This window comes from Centropristis striata, chromosome 17 (genome assembly GCF_030273125.1).
Source record: "Centropristis striata isolate RG_2023a ecotype Rhode Island chromosome 17, C.striata_1.0, whole genome shotgun sequence".
Taxonomy (NCBI): Eukaryota; Metazoa; Chordata; class Actinopteri; order Perciformes; family Serranidae; genus Centropristis; species Centropristis striata.
In genome coordinates, this window is record NC_081533.1 from 12,593,401 (window position 1) to 12,616,063 (window position 22,663).

General features: G+C 36.4%; 1 protein-coding gene across 1 annotated transcript in view; it reads left to right on the forward strand.

The window, feature by feature from the left end:
• col4a6 (collagen, type IV, alpha 6) overlaps positions 1-22,663 on the forward strand; it is a 56,762-nt gene that overhangs the window by 24,071 nt on the left and 10,028 nt on the right. The window contains exons 15-33 of the mRNA XM_059354381.1: positions 27-80; positions 829-898; positions 1,663-1,773; positions 1,867-2,013; positions 4,894-4,986; positions 6,467-6,624; positions 6,704-6,886; positions 7,240-7,423; positions 9,895-9,939; positions 12,610-12,681; positions 13,949-14,056; positions 14,160-14,378; positions 15,147-15,305; positions 18,929-19,099; positions 19,812-19,955; positions 20,038-20,160; positions 21,151-21,332; positions 21,416-21,479; positions 21,566-21,640. Of these exons, the coding sequence (XP_059210364.1) occupies positions 27-80; positions 829-898; positions 1,663-1,773; positions 1,867-2,013; positions 4,894-4,986; positions 6,467-6,624; positions 6,704-6,886; positions 7,240-7,423; positions 9,895-9,939; positions 12,610-12,681; positions 13,949-14,056; positions 14,160-14,378; positions 15,147-15,305; positions 18,929-19,099; positions 19,812-19,955; positions 20,038-20,160; positions 21,151-21,332; positions 21,416-21,479; positions 21,566-21,640 (2,362 nt within the window). The remainder of the gene's footprint in view (positions 1-26; positions 81-828; positions 899-1,662; positions 1,774-1,866; positions 2,014-4,893; positions 4,987-6,466; positions 6,625-6,703; positions 6,887-7,239; positions 7,424-9,894; positions 9,940-12,609; positions 12,682-13,948; positions 14,057-14,159; positions 14,379-15,146; positions 15,306-18,928; positions 19,100-19,811; positions 19,956-20,037; positions 20,161-21,150; positions 21,333-21,415; positions 21,480-21,565; positions 21,641-22,663) is intronic.

The following is a 22,663-nucleotide window of genomic DNA, read 5'->3' on the forward strand; positions in this document are numbered from 1 at the left end:
AAACTGATTTTTTTTTTGTGACACAGGGATACAGAGGTAGTCCAGGTTACCCCGGGCAGCCAGGATACATAGGACCCAAGGTAAAATAAGTGTGTGTTGGTGTGTGTTTGTGTACATTACCTGTATTTATTGCTGTGTCCTCAATACCAAACAACATATAGACTGCATGACGTATTTATTATACTAACTTTAATAGAGAAAAAAGTAGTTTTACCTCACTAAAAGTAGTGTACAAGTAAAAGTCCTGTATTTATATCTTACATTTAAGTAAAACAAATACAAACGTATTAGTATCAATATATTCTTACAGTATTAAAGTAACAGTTCTCAAGTACTCAGAACTCTTATTTCTTCAACAAACAATTTTATTAAAGAATATGTCACATAAGTATACATTATTCGTGCAGTATATTACATATAGATAAATATTAAGTGCAAAATAAAATAAATAGCTATACAAACATCAACATCAGTTGTTGGCCAATTTTAAATAAAGTGAAAATAATAATGGACAAATAATCCCAAGCATCATTTTCTGCTTTATATTCATTTTTGCATGAAAAATCCTTATTATGTATTATATTTTGTGTGCAAACATTTTATTTGTAAAGTGACTAAATATGACAGATATAAGTAGCTGAAAAAGTAGCTTCAGTAGGTGTACATTTCAACCAGTGGAAAACAAAAACATTTTTTCTAAATCCATTTGGATTCTGTCGGCTTTGTAAAGTTTGTCACATGTTTAAATACTGTAGCTTCACAAATGTGTCTTTCTTTTTCCACTCCTGTGGTGTTTTGTGCTGAACTGGTTGTGTGTGTCTCTAACAGGGAGACCAGGGCGAACCGGGAGCACCAGGACCTCCTGCTTACGTTAGTAGTATTGGCACTGCTGTTCAAGGTAACACGACATCCAGGTTATAATTTAAACAGCTGCTTATTGTCTCTGAGCTGTGGACTGAAATATATAAACCAAACTCTGACAGTTCTGTTGGTGATGAGAGGTTGCATTGGAAAGAATTTACTGACTGCACTGGTAGTAAGATAAATAAATATACCAGTATGATAAACTGGGTTAACCATCTTGTCACCACTAACTGTGTTATTACTCTTCATTCAAATTTAATTGATTCCTGTCAGAGTCACACATCTCATCTGATTCTCTATTTCAGAAATTCTTACTAATTATACTAAAATTCTCAAATACATGTTTTATTCATAAGATACTTTGAGGTTAAGGGAATATTCCTAAAACCTGCTTTAAAGCAAATTTACAGGTCCATTCTTACTCAAATCGTCAATTCTCACATCTTCATGATACAAAAATTCTCACTTTCAGAGTTAAATTGTTGATGTGATTTAAGGTTATTAAATAACGGAATGTTTTTCCCACCTGGCAAAAAAAAAAATCCTTTTAAAATGTTTCAAAAGACCATTTCATTTCTGTTTGTCCTCAATATATTCAATGTTTTAGTTTCTTTTTTATTATTTCATTATTATTTTATATTATTTTTAATTTGTTTCACTCACACTAATATTTCACATAGTTGTTATCCAATTGATATTGACATCATGATTTTTGTCTTTTTTTTGTCTTTTTTTTTTAATTTAACTAAGTGTGTAAAAGTTCCTTGTGTTAACCTCCTCTTCTCTGATTGGCTGTAGGACCAACAGGTGACCCAGGTCTCAGTGGCCTGCCCGGTATCCCCGGTGACCCGGGATCTCCAGGATACCCAGGAGCTCCGGGACCGCCAGGAATTGGTGGATTTGGTTCAGGTAATATACGCAGACACACATGCAATGTCTTTATGTTTTTCACAAAATAAAATAGCAATTCAATCAACCATTCATCTCTGCATTCATGTGCAGGTCGTGGAGCCCCAGGTTTTCCCGGGACCCCCGGACCAAAGGGAGAGAAGGGTAACGCCGGCATACCGGGCTACGGCTCCGAAGGACTCCCCGGCTCCCCTGGATTCCCTGGACCCCCCGGCCCTCCTGGACCTCAGGGCCCTTCTAGTATGTTCACACAGAACCGACAAACAAACGCTCTTCCCTTCCAGGTGGTCCTGATAAGGACCGACGTGGCTTATTTGACAGATGGCTCCCAATAGCAATGAAAAAAAAGTCACAATAACAACTTTAAACTTCCCCTTATTGTCTTTTTAGACGTGTTTTAATCTGTTCATGTTGTCTGCTATTTAATTATCTGTGACAAAGCTCTTTGAGCTGGATTCCTTGTATAAAAAGGGGCTAAAATAATTAAATTTGTTTGTTATTTTTATGCAAAAATTCAAAACTTCTAGATGAGGATAGGGCATCTTGGAGCATCGATTCTGTATTTTTACCAGCCATAAAAAGCTAGTCTATCTCTTAAAGTATAAGACAAGGTAAAAACAATATGGCTGACTGATTCAACTGTCCTCCAAGGCCTTGCAGTCGGACCCTGCGTCATCTACCCGGGACACAAAGGCAGGTATCCTAAACGCGGCCATATTGCCATAATCGCCATGGCAATATTCAGCCCGCCAAAGTAAAATTCCAAACAACAAACACAACTTTCAGCAGGCAGTATCTAACTGCCACAATGCTTTATTTACTTTTTTTTACGCTATACTCTGTGGAGGGTGCGGTGGTAAGTATAGGTGAGAAAAGTGCAGGCTATTCTTCAGACTTGGATGGGAGGGTCTCTGCACTCCAAGCTGCTTTTCTCATCTTTGGCCACAAGGTGTCGCCTGCTGCCTGCTGAGAACATAATTCACTCATTTTACATGGACGTTAAAGGGATGGTTCAGATTTTTTTTGAAGTGGGGTTGTGTGAGATACTCATACACAGTCATGGAAAAACTTATTAGACCATCCTTGTTTTCTTCAATTTATTGTTCATTTTTATCCCTGGTACAACTAAAGGTACATTTGTTTGGACAAATATAATGATAACAACAAAAATAGCCCATAAGAGTTTAATTTGAGAGCTGATATCTAGACATTTTCCAAGGGTTAACAAGCAAAATCATTATCAAGAAAACCATGGAAAATTGCTATATATCAGCTCTTTTTTTGTTGTTGTTATCATTATATTTGTCCAAACAAGTGTACCTTTAGTTGTACTGATGCAGTGTTCTGATAATTTTTTCCATGACTGTATATTCCAGAAGTGCCTGCATGGAAGCTAAAATAGTTCTGTGCACAGGGGCAATAGTTAAATATCTTATGCCACCTGAAAAAAAACCAATATCTGTTTAGGTTTATGCTATATTTACATCTTGTTTATGTTTACATGGAGGTCTTCAAAGCCACCAGACTCCATAGAAAAAACAGTGATTTTATCCTATAGAACACATGTGCTGCCGGTCAACCTCTGCTTTGATTAGTTGGTTTGTTTTAACCTTTTGTGTGACTTTTGTGAATATGAACTGACACTTTAAAACACCAAAGTTACACAATAACACAAACTAACTAACTGACTGAGGCAGCGGTAAAGCAGCCGCTTGCGGTTTCCTACAAGGTAAAATTTCTGTTTTTGTCAAAGGGGTCTGGTGGTTTTGGAAAGACTGTGACAACTTCAGATTCAGGGCTGTCTGACAGCAACGTAAAGAGGTGAAAATGATATAAGATAAGATATAACTTTATTTATCCCGCAGTGGGGAAATCTAGTCATCACAGCAGCTCAAGATACAGACACGTAAATATAATAAAGAATATAAAAAATAAGACATATACATACATTCTATTCACATTATTTACGTACATTTCTGCTATTTGGCATTATTATTTATATTATTTTTTGTGTACTTTGCATTTTACAGATATTTCACACTGGAGAATATATAATTTAGCATGTTAAATAGTAGTATAAATATAGTATACACTTAACTTGATAGAGATTTTTACAAGTGATTATTTCTTTAGGTGTCTAAGATATGTTTTCCTTTTGCCCCCAGTCGGATAAACAGCTCATACAGCCCCACTTCAAAATATCCGAACTACCCCTTTAATGCATGGCAGCAGCGTTGTTTGCAAACATTTTTTTTATTTTTTTTATTTTGTCGGCACAAACACATTAAACGAAGGAAGACAGAAAAATGGAGCCACAAGCTAAAAGAAAATAATATGATTTCACAGCTTTCCTTTCAGTTTGTCGGCAACATTTAATCTCTGTGAAAAAAAAATTTAAGTTGTTTTGCAGTTTTATAGTTCTTGAAGCCTCACAAAATACATGACTTGTACTTCCTATATGAGATACATTACTTACTAATGATTTGTCCTCCTTGAACCAAGACAGGGGTCCTTATTTCCCTCTCAACCTGAGATTCTCTCACCATAAAAGTCTAGAAAAGAGCATCCACTCACAGATAAAAGATTTCACTAGATTTTAACGAATAATATAAAGGTTTATTGTAAAAAGTTTCCTTTGTTTGTGTCGGTGCCAAACTGCAACGCGCTATGCATGCTGCTTGTGGCAAGTAGCTCTCAGCCATTACAGTCGATGTAAAATCACTGAATTAATTCAAACACAAGGCTGTTTTATATTTTAATACGATATAAACAAGTTATTGCTTTAATTTTTTATTTTTTTTGCTGTCATCTTGCAACAGCAGCTGAACTCTTTCATATTAATGCTGACCAAAGAGACTAATCCTGATTTCACACTGTGACATTAAGCTGCACTTGCACTGTGCTGATTTCCTTTTTTTATATTATAGAAATATTTCGATAAAAAACAAGTTCCTCAATTCAGGAACCTCAACAGATTTTCTTTTTTTTTTCTACATCAGTCAGTGCAGTTCAGCTTCAGTTCAAACAGTGTGAAATCTAAAAATAATAGAAATTGTTGTGGCTAATTTGCCAGTTTAACCTCTAATTGTTTTTTTGTTTTTTTTCTGTGTGTGTGTGCAGATCCTCCTACTGTCCCCCAGACTATTAGCGGAGAGCCCGGCCCACCTGGCCCCAGAGGACCGACGGGTGAAAGAGGATACAATGGCTTCAGGGGTACAAATACACACACACATACTATGCTACACATGAAATATCACTTTCAGACAGAATCACTTTCTCTGCAAGAAATTAACTATAAAATAATTGTATTTATTGATTATATTATTATAATTAAATTGACTATAGTTCAGCATAAAAAACAGCAGAATGTTTTTTAAAATATAGATATTATTTGACAAATTATTATATATGTGCAATTAGAAAATGGGTATGTTGTGCCATAGATAAAAGAATAAATCTGTAAAATAATAAGAATAAAAAAGAAATAGGCAGAATAATAAATATTAATAATTATTTTTATAAAAAACATATAAAATAAATAAATGTAAATAATTTGTTGTATTTATTTGCAATAGATGAATATATGTATTGATAAATATATATACAAAAACAAATGTGAAAATTGTATAAAAGTTTTATTGAACTATTTTAGATTTTTATATTTTTCTTATATTTCCACATTTATTTATTTTGTTTTATTTTTCTTTATATGACTATAAAAATATAATTAATAATAATAATTATATTAAGAATCAATACATGTAAATAATGTGTTATATTTATATGCAATACATAAATATATGTATTACTAAATATATACAAAAACAAATGTGAAAAAAATGTATATAATTATTTTATATTTTTATATTTGTCTTATATTTCCACATTTATTTATTTTGTTTTATTTTTCTTTATATGTCTATAAAAATATAATTAATTATAATAATGTAATTGCCATGCCATACTAAAATAAATATATTGAAAGAATTTGTTATATTTATATTCAATACATAAATATATGTATTAATAAATATATATAAAAACAAATGTGAAAATTGTATAAAATGGGTTTTTTTAATGCTAAACCAGTGTGCATGTGGCTTTTTGAGTGTTGTGGGCCCTTTTTTTGTTTTGTTTTATTCTTTTTCAAGTTTTCAAGTATCATCATGATTATTTGTCCAAAATACTTCACATAAACAGTATGTTTCGTTCTTATAATAGGCATGAGAATTTAAAAAAACTCATAAAAACAGGAACCACGTTTTTGATTGGACTGAATAGTTGCATGATTATGAGAGGAAACAAATAAGGGGTTTGTTAACTCTGCCAAAATATATATTTATTTAGTTATAAACATGTTTAAGGCTCACATTAAATGCTATTGAAATCATATTAAGTTTTCCATAACACATGCATAAGAGACCTTTATATCTCTTTGAAATGACATACCTGGCATACCTATTTAAGATAATATGATTTTATGCAGAAATTTTCTGAAGAAATGTCCAAATGTTCCGCACTTTTTTAACAAATCTAATATTTTGACATTGTTATATGCACAAATAAAAGTTTATCTTGAGAACGGGCTTCACGATTTTCTCCATTAATATCTTAACTCATCCCTCCTTTGACCCCCTCTTCCCTCATTCCACTCTTTCTATTGTCTTCCTTTCCTGTTTCCTCCGTTCTCCAGGTGATCCCGGCGACTGTGCTTGCCTTGGAGGAGGCACCTCGGGGGGGGCCGGCTTACCTGGCGGCCCGGGAGCCAACGGCAACCCCGGCTTCCCTGGACGAAAGGGCGAGCCTGGTGACGGCGGTTCACCTGGCTTCGGCGGCGGTCTGGGACCTGCTGTAAGTAGAATTTCTGGTATTTTTTAACTTAAATAAAGCTGAATGTTTCACAAAATTCCCTCATTTTGTCTTCCTACAGGGTCGCCCTGGGAACACTGGTGTTCCTGGTCGTAAGGGAGAGAAGGGGGCGTCTTACTATCCCAACCTGGGTTTGGGGGTGAAAGGAGAGCTCGGATCTACAGGGCCCAGAGGACCTACAGGTGAAACTGGAAAAGCTGGCAGAGACGGACTGCCTGGCTTCCCTGGAGCTCCTGGACCCCCAGTGAGTGCTGAGACACACAGTGTTGATGGGAATATGACGGTTTCCATCAAGTTCTTTACAGAGGCTAGACAAATAACAAATTAATCCTCGCCTCTTGCTCATTTCCTCTCTGTTCTTGTTTCCTTTCCTTTCCTTTCCTTTCCTTTCCTTTCCTTTCCCCTTGTTTCCTGTCCTTTCCTTTACTTACCTTTCCTTTCTCCTTCTTTCCTTTCCTTTACTAACCTTTCCTTTCCCTCTTTTCTTCTCCTTTGTTTTCCTCTCCTTCCTCTCTCTCTTCTTCTTTTCCTTTCCTTCCTTTCCTTTCTTATCATTCTCTCCTCTCCTTGTTTCCTCTCCTCTCCTCTCCTCTCCAGGGCGACGCCGGCTTCGGCACCATTGGAGAGAAAGGTTTTCCAGGATTCCCAGGGGCTAAGGGTCGCCCTGGCGGCCCTGGAGAACCCGGTCTTGGTTACGCCGGAACACCCGGCTTCCGTGGAGACGCTGGAGAGCCCGGGATCCCTGGCTTACCGGGACAACCAGGTTTACCTGGACCAAGAGGTAAGTGATGCCGGGGAAGAACAGCGGAAACAGGAGAGAGGGAGAAGTGTGTGTGTGTGTGTGTGTGTGTGTGTGTGTGTGTGTGTGTGTGTGGATATAATGCCTATTCTTCCCACAGGTTGAAACCCCCAACCACAGATCCATCCCATCCACTTACTGTCCATCCTCCCTGTACTGTAGCTACAATAGAAACTCCATCCTAACATCCTAAACCATTAGAAAACATTTTCTCTGAAGCAGCCAAACTCTCCAGGACCTGAAGGGCCCACATGGCTCCAGTTAGACCTTCTCTACCAAAGCAGCTTTACTGCCCTTCACGCCTCAGCTGCTGCAGTTAACTACATGATTAATGGTCTCCATTAATGTGCTTGTACACTTCTTCTGCAGCCAATAATCCAAAATCAATAAACTGCTTCATTAGTTGATTCATTGATGCACAGTGATATGATTTTAACGCTGATTGCGCAACAGATACTGTGCTTCTTTAGTCTCAGAGGAAGTAAGGAGATTCGGTTTGGACCGTCAAAATAATGATTCACAAATAATTTGCTCAAGCATGTTGGATTTGGTTCAATTTTAAAGGATAATATTGGTGTTTTTAAGCTCTATTTCACATTCATCCTGCGGTAGTGCACAGAGTCAGTGCAATTTTAGAGGATTTAAATATATTCTAGCTCAGTATAAAAAATCAGCAGAAAGCTGTTTAAAATACATTGAAAAGCGTATATTTATAGCCATGTAAGAGCACCATATACTTGTTGAAAATCTATTTAATTAGAAAAACATCTGTTTATGGAATTATTATATATGTGCAAATAGTCAGGTTCTTTAAAGTTGCCTTTGACCAAATTAGACCGATGGATCGATTAAAACAGATGGACAAAACACAGTCAAAAACATAGTGAAAAACATAATTGTGGTAACAATTAATGTCATCATAGGAGTGTCATAAATTAAAAAAAAAACCTGTAAAAGAATAAGAAAATAAATGTTGAATTAAAGCTAAATAAATAGGGAAAATAATTAATAATATTATTATTTATCATAATAATAATAATAAAGGCATACAAATAAATGAATGCCATATAAAGATAAATGAATTAAAACATTGAATATGTATATATATGAATTATGTTATTTGTTGCAATAAATACATATATATTTAAAAATATTAATAAATATTGACAAAAACAATTGAGAACATAAATTATGCTTATATTATATTGTGTTGTATTTTCCCATTTATTTATTTTGATTTGTATGTCAATTTTTATGTACTTATTTGTTCTTTAATTTATTTTTATCTTTCCAGTTTTTTATTTTCTTATTTATTCTGTTATTTGTCTTTATATTTGCACATATATTTTCTTATTATTTTAAAGAAGTATTCTTTTTTGACACTCTAATGACTCACTAACAACTGTCAGATTTAGGCAAAGAACATTTCTTGTATTAATCTGAAACCATTTTAAGATAAAAATAAGATAACATATTCGTTTATTGATCCTCCATGGGGAAAATTCAAGTGTTACAGCAGCAAGTACAGAGTAAAGACAGATTCATTAATTAAAATAGAATAATACAAATTAAATAGAATAAACATAGAATGATACAAATGACAAAGAATAAATATAGAATAATAAAAATGAAATAGAATAAAGACAAGAAAATATATAAATAGTGTATAATAGGCATACAAACCAACAACCAAGATCAAAGTAAAAAAAACATGTTAAAGGGGCAAATCCATTATTTAAGCATCTTTATTACCTGGAACAAAAGCCAATTCCAAAGCTGATATAATAATAATCTGCTCGTGAAATGATTTGGACAAATGTAAACCTGATCTTAAATCCAGTTCATAAGAAGCCTCACTCGTACCGACACCAGTTTCTTCCTTTAGACTTCAATTCTTCTCCTCTGAGACTAAACGACACAAAGTCCTCAGCTGCAGCTGAGCCGCTCATCCTCAGTATGAATGTGTGCTCTCATACCATGACGCTAATGCTAAACAACTGATTCATTTTGCTCTTAATATGACGGTTATTGGCACTCACATGAGGTGAGAAACAGTAAGGAGAGACAATTTAAACATTTAGCTACAATTTGACAGTTTTTTGTCTTCAACCCATCACAACCTTTAAACCAGCGTCTCTCTGTTTCTCTTCTCATTGAGTGGAATAACCTGTTTTAAGCACTTTTACATTGAAGCAAGAATTTTAATATGCTTTTGCCTTAACTGAATGAGCCTTGAATTAATTGAATGGAACTGATTGCTGATATCTGTTTGATGAAAAAAAAAGAAAAAAAGATATAATTGCTTTATTGGCGCATGCAAATGACTGGCTTTGTATGCTGCCACTCTCTCTCTCTCTCTCTCTCTCTCTCTCTCTCTCTGTCTCTACCCTCTCTCTCTCCATCCATCCATCCTCCACCTCTCTGACCTTCCTTGTGCATGTGTATCTGTCCAGGTGAAAACAGCTGTGAAGGGGTTAATGACGCCGGAGAGGGAACGGGTGGGTAACTAACTTTCTCATCCACCAGCCAGAGTAACGAGTCTGGGACAGAATTAGTTTGGTGGATTCATGAAGTGTCCCCTGTGTTCACATGCTGGCCAGAGGGAGTGACGTTAGACACATGAGAAGAGAGAAACCGAGCTACTCAGGGCCGACTTTATTCAGTTAGTCGGGTATTCCTGCTTAGCGTCTCTTCATGTGCTCACAATGCAAACAACTTGTAAATCCCTGCTCAATGTCTGCCAGCTGCAGTATGATTCAATATGTATGAAAGAAATTTGCAGATGTGCAGACAAACTCTCTATGGCTTTTGATCAATTCAAACTGAAGAGCAAATAACTGGAAGACTTGGGTTGTATGAGGTACTTATCCAAAGAGAATGTGCGACCTGCTAGGATTTTCAAACCAGTTTCCCCTTAACCCTCTAAACCCCACCACTGAAGAATGCACCATCTAACCCATTGACGCCTGAAACTGTCTGTAAAACCTCTGGGCGATTTTAAAATAAGCCCCTAAAACCTGAAGTTTTTCTGGAAATTCAACAGAAGTGTCAACGCTTCTACTAAATAATAGATTTTTCAGCCTCTGTAGCAGATAGAAATGAAATTCAAAAAGTATTTGAGAGCTTATACAAATACTACAAAACGACATATCCGCTTTCCAAGCTTCAATGGGCTAACAGAAGAACTGTAAAAATAGGCATTATCGTCTGAATTTGAACTTCCCTACAGCCCTTGAATGGAAAAAAAACAAAGCTTAAAATTGTGATACTTCTCTCAAAATCACTTTATTCTACATGTCTCATTTGAAACGTCGCCAAAAATAAAGCTTTTGTAATAACTAGATCCTGTTAAAAACATTAAATTCTGCTCCTCAGAGACACTGTGAAGCCATGATTGATTCTGCTGAGACGAACAGTCACGTAACAAATATTCACTAAAAACCTGTTTACACGGAGCTGAGACAAGAGGACAGGAGAGGCTGGAAAAATGTAAATATTTCAATATGTATAACATGTGGAGACTCCGTTTCTTTGTGGGCGCTAGAAAAAGTGTTTCAAATTTTTTTGGATTGTGCTGATTCCATAGAGCTGCAAGACTTATAGATTATATATACATATTATATATTGCAGTGAAACACAAGGACACAGTGAGTAAAATGTAAGAGGTGCAAAAAACGCCCTGAAACGGGTTGTTGGTGTTCAGAGGGTTAAACTAAACACTAGACCTGCCTGGTTTACTGAATTTGACCACTAGATGTCGCATGTTGATTGTTGATTCAACAGCCATTTCAGAATGTAGCGACTTCAGTCCACTTGGTGGCAGTAATGCATCTCTAAGCTGCTTTGCCAACCACCACAGAAGAAGAGGGATGCTCACCTCTGGCGTTCAAAAAGTTTTCACATTGGTGGAGTTTTAGTTTTCTTTGAGAAAATCAGCCATGCCTCATCTTTCTTACAAAATGATTGAGACCATAAACTCATTACGAGAATGTTTAATGGGGTAATAAATCAAGTTAAATCTCAGCTCATACTGGTTATTTTGTTTGTGTTATTTTTTGGTAGATAATATACTGCCTCTGAATAAGTACCTCATACAACCCCACTTAAAAAAATCCAGACTATCTTTAAGTACCATGAACCTTAAAGAGAAATGCCCTGCAGAGACTGATTGACCTGTTCTTTGCAGTGTGAACACGTGTCTGATGATGGAGAAGAACAGATGTTTTATAGACAAATAGTTTAATTGCTATGTGGAGTTTTATCCCACACTGTGGAGCAAGTCATTGTGGGTAACGTAGTCTGGAAAGCTTGCATCAGCTCGCTGTCAATCATTTGTTCACGACGGAGCCGATGGAAGCCTCTTGCTCCCTGCGTCTCAGGGTCTCCACTCTGGCAGAGTCAGTCGATGATTGACAGTCGAGTTTAACATATATATTCTTCAGAGAGACGTGATACATTACTCTCCTCTTCCTCCAATCAAAGCTGCTGAAACCTGGCGCATGTTTTCAAGCCCTGCCTTTTGCTAAGTGCTTTTAACCAGTGAGGGTTCTGGGGGAGGGGGGCGGGGATAAAAGGAAATAATACGACTGATTCCCCAACTCCAAAAATTAATTTTTAACTTTTCTAATTTTTTAAGTCATGATCATCCTCTTATTTGATCTGCCCTTCATTGTGATGAATTTTGCTACTAACGACATTCAACCTACAACACAATAATAATAATAATAATAATAATAATAATAATAATATTAATAATCATGATTAAACCCAGATTAACCAAAATAAAAGCTCTATATTTGGCGTGAATGGAAGCGACAGACAATCAACGTTGCGAAAGACATTCACAAGAATTTACTGGTTGTTTAAAAAAAATGATATTAAAGACATATTGTGTGTAGTTTTCTCTAGCTCTGAATATATTAGAATAACAGAATTACTGTATTTATACTTACTGTATGTGTGATTCAGATAAGCTTTTATTCTGACAGGACCTCATATCATAAATGGAACCATAGAAATGTTATTTGAGCCAGGTCTGGTAGGATTTAGTGAGAGAAATATGTTGTTTTCTTTTGTATAAAATAAATATTTTTCTGTTATTGTTCCAAGTGTTTACTGTATACGTCTGTTAAAGTATAAGTGACTAACCTATATGTGACTGCTACCAGGCCAAGTGCTACCTTGCACCATACCTGGTGAGGGAGGAGACCCCGGTTACCCTGGTGTCCCGGGACGACCAGGTATGATACAACAAGCTGTCTTCTTTTGGTTTGTTTGCTTGTTTCTTGACTCGTTTGTTGGTACTTGTTAATTGTGATGCATTTATTAATTGTGCAACCCAGGGAATATCAGTCAAACTGGTGTGAATTTTTTTCCCCCACAAGTTATGAAACTGAAATGTTGCTGTATAATGACCCTTTTTTTTTTTATGTTCTTCATGAGAGGGGAAGGAGCGAAAGGGCCATATTCAGATTCAGATTCCTTTTATTTGTTGTTCTTATTTAAGGACAAAAAAAAAAATTATGTTTCGCATTTCACCTGGTGAATTAGTTACTAATTCATAAATTAATTATTTACTTTCAGTGCAACACAAATACTTAATAAATTAGAAAAAATAAATAATAATACAAATCTTTTAAAATAACAAGACAACACTTAAGAATAGACTAATTTCAGTGTATGTCCATTGAAACGTATTGTATCTGACATTCATTATTCATTATCTGTGCTTTTTTATAAATTGAAAAACATGATTTGTGCAAATGTCAAAGCTTTTATGAATTAGATTGACTTGTAGGTTCATTTACTATATTGTATGGGACAAGGTTAGAATAGTTTTGGATTTTTCATTAGTTTTTTGTTGTGAATTTTTGTTTTCAAATTCAGTTAGTTTTTAGAGTGAGTTTTCTAGTTTTAGTTTAGTTTTTATTTTTTGAAAATGCTTAGTTTTAGTTTAGTTTTTTATTAGTTTTAGTGTTAGTTTCGTTTTTTATTAGTTTTAGTGTTAGTTTAAGTTTTTTTGTAATGGGCTATATGTTGGGTGCGAGATTCAAAGTGGTCATAATACATTTTGCCTTTATTTCCTTTGGTTTATCCTCCTCAGCCCCAATAAGGTTATTAACTCTTACAGTTCTGGGTGTTTTGAATTTTGGTTCGAGTGTAGAGATCCAAGTCTCAGTAAACATATTTACCATGTGTTACATGTTCAAATAGAAACACTGAATTATGAATGAATGATGAAAACGAAAACTAAGGACATTTTCACTATGATTTTAGTTAGTTCTGTAACCACAAAATACAGTTTCAGTTAGTTATCGTTTTTGTAAAAACTCTAGTTTTTATTTTTATTTGAGTTAACGAAAATGTTTTTTCAATTCTAGTTTTCGTTATTTCGTTAGTTTTCGTTAACTTTAATAACCTTGGTATGGGAGAGCAAATATGAAAAAATATAGTAAAAATGCCACTTCCACAACATGAATGATGCTCATAATTGTGTGCACCTGACAGGTTCTAAAGGTGAGCCAGGTTTCCCAGGAGGTCCTGGACGTCCCGGGTTTAACGGTGCCAAAGGAGAGAGAGGAGACCCCGGTTTTGGAGGCCAGCCTGGGCCACAAGGTAAACCTGCGTGGTGGTCTGGGCCTTGTTCTCCAGACTAGAACCAGGGCTCATAATCATCCTGAATCACCTGTCCTGTTTCCTCCACCCCTCCTCCACGCAGGCTTCCCTGGACCCAGAGGAGACTCTGGAATTCCAGGTGCTCCAGGACAGAGTTTTGATGGAGCCAGGGGGAAAGATGGTATTCCAGGCCGTCCTGGAGCCAAGGGCCAGCCCGGAGAGGTACTGGGAGCCACGCCTGGTAGCCCAGGACAGGACGGTTTACCAGGACTCCCTGGAGACAAGGGCCAGCCGGGGACGCCAGGAGGACTTGGAGCGCCTGGTGGGTCTGAAGAAGAGAGACTTATATTGTTACATCATGGGCCTCTTTGGCACTCAATCCGTCCATAATAAACTGTGAGACCCTTAAGGGCAAAAATGTTGCATTGAAACCAATTTTTCAAACAAACATTTTAAGGGTTCAAATTGTGAAAATGAATGAGTATTTAGTGGTGACGATCAGGACGGAAACAGAAATGACACTTTAAGGTTTTACGTTTTTAATGACACTGAACAAACAAAAAAAGTACATCAAATTAGTGTTGTTTCTAATTTATGACAGATCACAAACTGAAAAATAGCCCCCTAAAATGATTACACATAAAGTAATACCTATTTTATTGTTGTTGTTCTAGCATTTAAAGGGTTACTATTCTGATAATTAATGAATATTTGGTTGTGGAAAAAGTGGAAGAGAAAAAAACATTAATATATAGTTTTTCTCCATAGTAATTTGGTCCCCTAAGTAACAATACGGAGTTTTTTTTTTTTTTATATATATATATATATATTTTAAAGGTGGGAAATAACCGTATATAATTTCAGACATTCTAAGGATATAAGAGAACCTTTTCAAAGTGAGGCACAAGGGTTGAATTGGTTACTATAATTAAGTCCAACCCCATTTATATGAAAGAGGTTAGGATAATATTAGAACCATAAAGAGAGGACTTATTGCTTGTTTGTTGTATTATTAGGTGTAGTTTCTGTGCTATATTTGGTGGTTCCTTAACAAAAGAACTAGTAGGATAAACAAGTAATCTCCTTCCAGGTGGTGATGGACGTTTTGGTGTTCCTGGACTGAAGGGAGAAAGCGGAGTCGACGGTCTTCCAGGTATTCCCGGCGCTCCGGGACGTCCAGGTGAGCCGACTCTGGGCATCCGTGGCGGCCCTGGAGCTCCTGGCAGCAAAGGACTGAGCGGATCGCCAGGTGAGGAGAGAAACAGTTTCATTTTCACCAGACTTCTGTTTAATATCGTAGTAGTTTTAGACTGAACTGTGTAAATAGAGCCACTTGTTGCTTGATTCATAGTAAAACAAAGGAAACGTTTGATTTAGTTTGATCCTGGCTGTTGTCTTTCACTCCTCATCCCTTCACTTTGACCAGTGTTGGTTCATTCCTTTCCTTTTTTTTCATGGTATTTCTCTCGCAGTTTATGAGTCAGACGCCACTGTGTTGTTCCTGTTGTTTATTTAAACTCTGCATCACCCAAAAGAATGTCTTCTTCTCCTGTTTTCTATCTCTCCTGTGTCCTGTGTTTCTTCCTCCTTTTTTCCCTCTTCTCCCTACACACCACCACCATTATCTCCATCCATCCTCTCATCCCTCCATCCTTTTCTTGGTGTTGGGTCATTCGCTATAGGCTGCCAAGGTGAGACACTCTGTCCCCCATCCCTCCCTCCATCCATCCATCCATCCATCCATCCTTTGCTTCCCTCCCTCCATCCTTCTGCTATTCATGCATTAAACCAAATGCTTTAACTGCAGTGTTCTCCATTTCTCATCTGCACAGCTAGAAAATGTCCATCTTTATAATCCATGTTGTGTTTAAAACAACACGCCGGTAGGGCTGGGTGATAAATCAATATCACGATTAATTGAACATTTACCTCAATTAGGATTAATGAACGAGTATTCTTAGTTTTTGCCCTCATAGTTCACTGACGTGGTCTCTCCTGTAAATATTCTCAACTGTTAAAGCTGGGATATTTTTTCTAATGAAAGAATGCATATCTTTGTGATAAAATGAACTATTTTGTGGTAATTTACTGAATATTTCAAATCAACTTCTCTAAAACAGGTGAAAATAAATAATTTGAATTTCTTTTTTCATTTCTAAACTATGTTACGCTTTTTTATTTATTTATTGCAAGACAAAAAAAAGGGCAAAGAATAACAAACAGGACAAGGACAGGACCAATGATTCAGGGCAGTTAACAAAAAGTTATTCAAGAAATAATACAGCAGGGTTATGTTAGGTGTGTGTGTGTGTGTGTGTGTGTGTGTGTGTGTGTGTGTGTGTGTGTTTAAAGCCATCAGTCTTGGTTGAAGAAGGGGATGGAAGAGATAGAAGAAAACAAGGTTGGGAGTAAAAAAAGGACAATCCCAGGAAATGGCAACAAACATATAGAAACGATTATAATAGTATAATAATAATTATTATTATTATTATAATAGTTAACTTAAGAGGAAAAATGGAGTGAAAATTCTTTTAGAAAAACAGAGTGAGGGAAAAAAATATAAAATAAAGGCACAAAATGCATAATTAAAAAAAAGAAGTAAATTAAGTAGAAAAACTGAGTGAGATTAACATATATATATTATAAATAATAAAATAAAGATACAAAACATAGTTAAAAAAAGAATTATGTTAATTTAAGTTGAAAAACAGAGTGAGTAAATTTTTTTAAAATTAAAAATAGTAAAATAAAGGTACAAAATACGTGTGTCCAAATATATGCCAAATATATCCAATATATGTGTCCAAACGCGATATGGCAATTTCCTTGAGTCGCTCAGTCGGCTCGGTGTTTGAGTTATATTCAAAATTACTGTTTAGACTGTAAGATTACGTCAATTCTGAATGTCGGTTTTCAAATAATTTTCGATTAATTGCCCAGCCCTACTCGTGAGTCATCTTTCTAATGTATGCTCCGTCTATAAATCTACATGTATGAGCTTGACTGATCGAAAGACAGTTTATTAAACACATTTTACAGCTCTATTAATGTTGGCTTAAGATGGACATTTCAGCTGTGAGAGATTCAGAAACAGAAAGTTCTCCAGAAACATGACGGCTGATTTTATTTTATTTTTTGGGGGATTTTATTTTTGCAGTCAGTACTAACCCTCGTAGCTCATCTCAAAGTGTTTTATTGCACTGATTGCAATAGACTCGTGTGGAAGGGGGTTTTTTTTGCCTCAAATGCTGTTTAACAAATTTGCTGCATCAGAGACCTTAGAGGCTTTTTGTCCACTCTTAAAAAAAGGACTTTTCATTTTCAACTCATCTCTGCATTGACACATTGTGCCGGTGTCAGTGCAGCTGCATGGATGTGTTGAAAATGGGTTCTCTTTCTAAGAATGTAAACAGTAGCACGCTATCCTGTAGGACAAACCAACTTTAGACGCTAATTCAGTCTGGAATTGCACTTGTTTCTGATTTATTTCAATAAAATACATCAATATAATTTCAGTATTCAATATTTTAAATCCCTGCATATGTTTAATAAATTAGCCAAAACACGGTTTTATCTATTCAATAATAACAATATAAGTGCAATTGCAGCCTAACCAAGGCAATAAAACAATGTAATGAAACGTGTGTTTACATTGTTATCTTACTTCATTGTGTGTCAGTGTGTATTAATAATAGAAATAACTGATAAATTAGTGCACTTGCTAATAAACATAGCTATTGCATTAGAGGTAAGTTGATTTATTATAATAGGAAAAAGGTAAGGTTATAATTGTTACTCAGTATTTTTTGGCTTTCAGAAAGTTTTTTGTCTGAATAAGTGAAATTTATATTCATAATAATTATTAAGGATGCACCGATTGTAAAAATGTTGTTGTTTTTGTTGTTATTTATTGCCCCCGTTTTGTGTCATGAAAGCAGTCGAGTACAGTTGCATGAGGAAGACATTTCCCTTCGAACCCACTAAACAAATAAATTATTTCTGTTGTAATATAGTATTTATCTTACAGCCTGTACATTAATATTTACAAGTTTTCATCACAGGTAATAGTTACACACTCACCTGGAGGAGCTTTAAAGCTACACTGTGTTGGAAAAAGTATTCAGATCCTTTACTTAAATATTAATACCACAAAAAAAGTATTAAGTAAAGTATAAATACCACAGTGTGAAATGACTCCACTACAAGTTTAAAAAATCTTTCAAAACTTACTTACTTCAGTAAATATACAAAGTATCAGCTTTAAATTGTACTAAAAGTATCAAAAGTAAAAGTACTCATTATGCAGAATGGCCACACTCAGATTGTTATAAATATTCCAAATATATTACTGGATTATTACTATTAATGCATTTTATGTAAGCAGCGTTAGGGTTCATTTAAACTACTTAATATACTGTTACAAGGTTTATTTCTTTTTTTCAATGTTAAATCACTTAGATCACGTTTTTCATGAAAAATCTCGACCTGAAAAGTAACTAAAGCTGTCAGCTAAATGTAGTGGAATAAAAAGTACAATATTTGCCTCAATACAGTACTTGAGTAAATGTACTTATAAATATAAAATATAAAATAACAGCTGTCAAATAAAGGTGAAATCACTGACAAATAATTGATTAATTAGTAGTAGCAATTTAAATAGTAATATTAATAATAAATAATGGATTAAATGTAACACGCAATAGACAGACGCAGCAGTGAACAAGGCACATTTCGGACAATAATTCAGTGCATCCCTAATTATTATATTTATCTATTATTAGTGTAAAATAAATGTACGTTTTTCCCATATTTTTACCAGTTTCTGGTGACTAAATCGTCTTTCTTTTGCCTCCATCCTCCATCCACCGCCAGGTTTCCCTGGTCGAAAGGGAGACAGAGGAGACCCGGGTTTCCCAGGCCCTGCTGGAATGAAGGGCACCCCAGGACTGCCCGGCACCCCTGGATCACCAGGACCCAGAGGACCCCCCGGACCAGCAGGACCAGGAACTAGAGAGGGAATCCCAGGAATACCAGGAAGGAAGGGTAGGCTGGGGCTACTTTAATCATTACAGCAACACCTCTTTTAAGTGAAAGCAACACTTTAGGCGCATTTCCATTAGGTATTTTTCCCTCTAGTGAGCCGCTATGGGTGTGGCTTGGGAGAGAGGATCCGCCCAAGATCTGCCCAACTTCACCGGTTAGCAGCTCAGGTAGCGGCTCAGAAAGTACCTGCCTCAGGTAGCTCCTTTCTGAGCCACTACTAACTAGTCGATGCTGATTGGATGCGGTTCAGGTGCGCATGCGTGATTCATTTGCAGAATGGTGCAAACTGGACGCTGAGGGGTTAACATCTCCTGCTATGACTGCAGCTGGGAGAGACTGCTGCGGGAGGACTGGGCTGCTTGTGAGTGCTTTGGGATGGCGCCTGCTACTTGTTAAGAAGAGTAGGAACGAGTCTCCAAGAACTCCAATAAGACTAGAAAGAGTCCCCTAGATTTAACTTTTTTGAAAAAGAGTCGCTAGCGGGGTCTGAATAGTCGCTTAATATAGAGACAAAGTCGCTAAGTTGGCAACACTGCTTGCTGCGTCGGTCTGTTGTCACATTCAGACTCTGTTGGTTAGCCGCTACAAAAGTACCTGATGGGAACAGAGGCCGAGGGGAACTAACTAGTGGGTGGAGCCAAAAGACTCCAAAAAGAACTCAGAAAGTACTCAGTGGAAACACGCCTTTTGATTCATTTGTGTCTTTCCGCAGGTGAGAGAGGTTTCGCAGGACTGCCTGGTTTCCCCGGACTGCCCGGTCGTCCTGGAAACCCAGGGTTTCCCGGAGGCAAAGGGCTGGCTGGAGGGCCTGGAAGAGATGGAATTCCTGGTGGTCCCGGTTATTTTGGACAGAAAGGTAGTGTGTCCGGCAGAGGAACGAGGATGATGACGGGGTCGATGATAGTCCCGCTAACATCCACCTGTTTTTACTTCTGCAGGTGAGAGAGGATACCCCGGGCTCCCTGGGCTGCCCGGTACTTTTGATCGAGTAGAGTCTGTGGAGAAAGGAGAACCTGGATTCTACGGAAGCAACGGCCTTCCCGGCTTCCCTGGACCCAGAGGTAACTCTACTTCATGTTTATTTTTTTAGTATTGACAGCATTATGTTTTAACCCTCTGAACCCCAACAAGCCGCTTCAGGGCGTTTTTTCGCTCTTTTTACATTTTACTCACTGTGGCCTTTTAACTCACTGCAATATATGAAATCTTTAAAATCTAAACCCACATGTTACAGGCGATATCGAGGTCAGACACAATTGTCATGGTCATGTCCATATATCATATGATAAGTAGATATTGTAATTATTGTGACAGGCCTTTAAATATAGGTTTTCAACATACTTATTTCATAAGCTATTATAATATTTGCAGTGGACATATTATGCTGTTTTTTGTTTTTTTTCAAATATTAAGATTGACATTATGGCCTTATTTTCTCTGATAAATTATATTTTAAAATTGTAATTAAATGGCATTTATATATACAACACTTTTCCAAGTGCCCACAAGTGTCATGAATTTTTGAAAATAATTCTGTCTCCACATGCTATACATATTGAACTATTTCCATTTTTACAGCCTCTCCTGTCCTCTCCTCTCAGCTCTGTGTAAACAGATTTTCAGTGAATATTTGTCACGTGACCGTTCGTCTCAGCAGAATCAATCATGGCTTCACAGTGTCGCTGAGCAGAGTTTTTAACAGGATCTAGTTATTCTAAACGGTCTATAAAGTGATTTTGACAGAAATATCACAATTTCAAGCTTTGTTTTGGTCACTTTTTCTAACGAAAATTTTCATAAACCTATGCTCCGTTCAAGGACTGTCAGAAAGTTAAAATTATGATAATGCCTGTTTTTAAGGTTTCTTTGTGCAATGAACTGTGTATCTTTGGCAGTCCTTTAAAGAAAACATCAATCAGTGATCTGTTAGTCCCCCCTTTTCTTTTTTTTATTGTTTCACTGTTTAAATACCATTTTAAGCTCTGTACACATAAAATCTATTGTTCTTATAATTCTTTTTCTGATGAGCTGTGTCTCTTTGTCTGTTTCAGGTGACAAAGGTCTGCCGGGTCTGCCTGGTCGTCAGGGTCTGCCTGGCCTTCCTGGTTATGCCGAGCAGAGTAAAGGACAGCGGGGCGAGCCTGGTTTCCCCGGCAGACCGGGATCTCCAGGCTTCCCCGGACCCAAGGGAGAAGCAGGAATCATGGGATTCCCCGGCATGTCTGGACCACGGGTAAAGAAAACACTCACGCTTACAAGTAATAAACACGGTGCAAGTTCAGCCGGTGGGACTCAAATTCTGACGGTTTCTTTCAGGGTGATGATGGTCCTCCTGGTTTTCCTGGTAATCCTGGAGAATTTGGTCGTCCTGGTGGCAAAGGTGAGTGGAAAAAATGTATTTAATCTATTTATGAGTAATTCAAAACATAGAACCGTCCTTTGGCTCACATTTTTGTCTCTCCTCAGGTGCACCCGGAGACACTTTCGGTTATCCCGGAGGTCCAGGAGCTAAAGGCCAGCCAGGAGACTCAGGCTTCCCCGGTGAGACTCACCAACCAAACCTTAACCTAAATCTATCAGTATCAGAAAAAGAATCAGAAATACTATATTGATCCCGGAAGGGAAACGCGGGTTCACTCCACATACTCCAACAAGAATAGAAAGAAAATATATATGTATTTAAAAATAGTATAAATAGCAAAATATATAGACTGAAGACTCAAAAAATGAAATGATGTTTCCTCTCGATATATACCAGCAGAAACTCATATAAACTGCTTTTGGGGTGGGAGAAACTATTGTTATAACCCACAATCCACTTATGTATAAAATATTTTAATTAGAGAGAATAAAATAAAATAACATCAAGGTACATGTCAGTTTTCACTTTGTTTTCATCTCTTTTTTTTGCTTCTATTTGGACTAAGCTGAATAATTCTAATATGTTTAAATACATTCCTAGTTTCTGTTTTACCAGGCTTTATACGTTTACATAAACAGTATCACTTCAGTATTTCCAGCGAATTGTTAAAGGTGCCCTTTCTGTGTCTTTTAGAGAACTATTGGATCATTTTTCACTAAGATCCTTATCCTGATGAGAATAACTTATTACATTGCCTCTACTGGGTTTTTTTATATATTAAAAAGGTGTTTTCCAGACTCATTTAATTTTTTTCCAAGGTTTAAACCTTTGTGGCTAACTCTGGACATTTTTTTTTCTCAATCGTTTTGGCTGCATTAATGCATATGGCATACATTTTGAGTTCTGTTTTATTTTATTTCAAGTTTTTGGAAGTGCATTTCAGCTCAACATTTTAAATAAATGTGGAAAAAATGTCCCAATAAAACTACAATTATTAATTCCATGGCCATTACAGCATCAAAAAACACTTATTTTATATCTTAATAAGTGTCTGACTTCAAAACCGTAGTTTTTACTATTTTTCACCAGATCTCCATCTGGTGAAAAATAGTAAAAACTACCTATTTTCTCGTGTTTGCCCTCTGGGGGCACAAGAGTTACTGCTGCTTCATTGTGGAGTACTGCAGAGTAATTAACTTCCC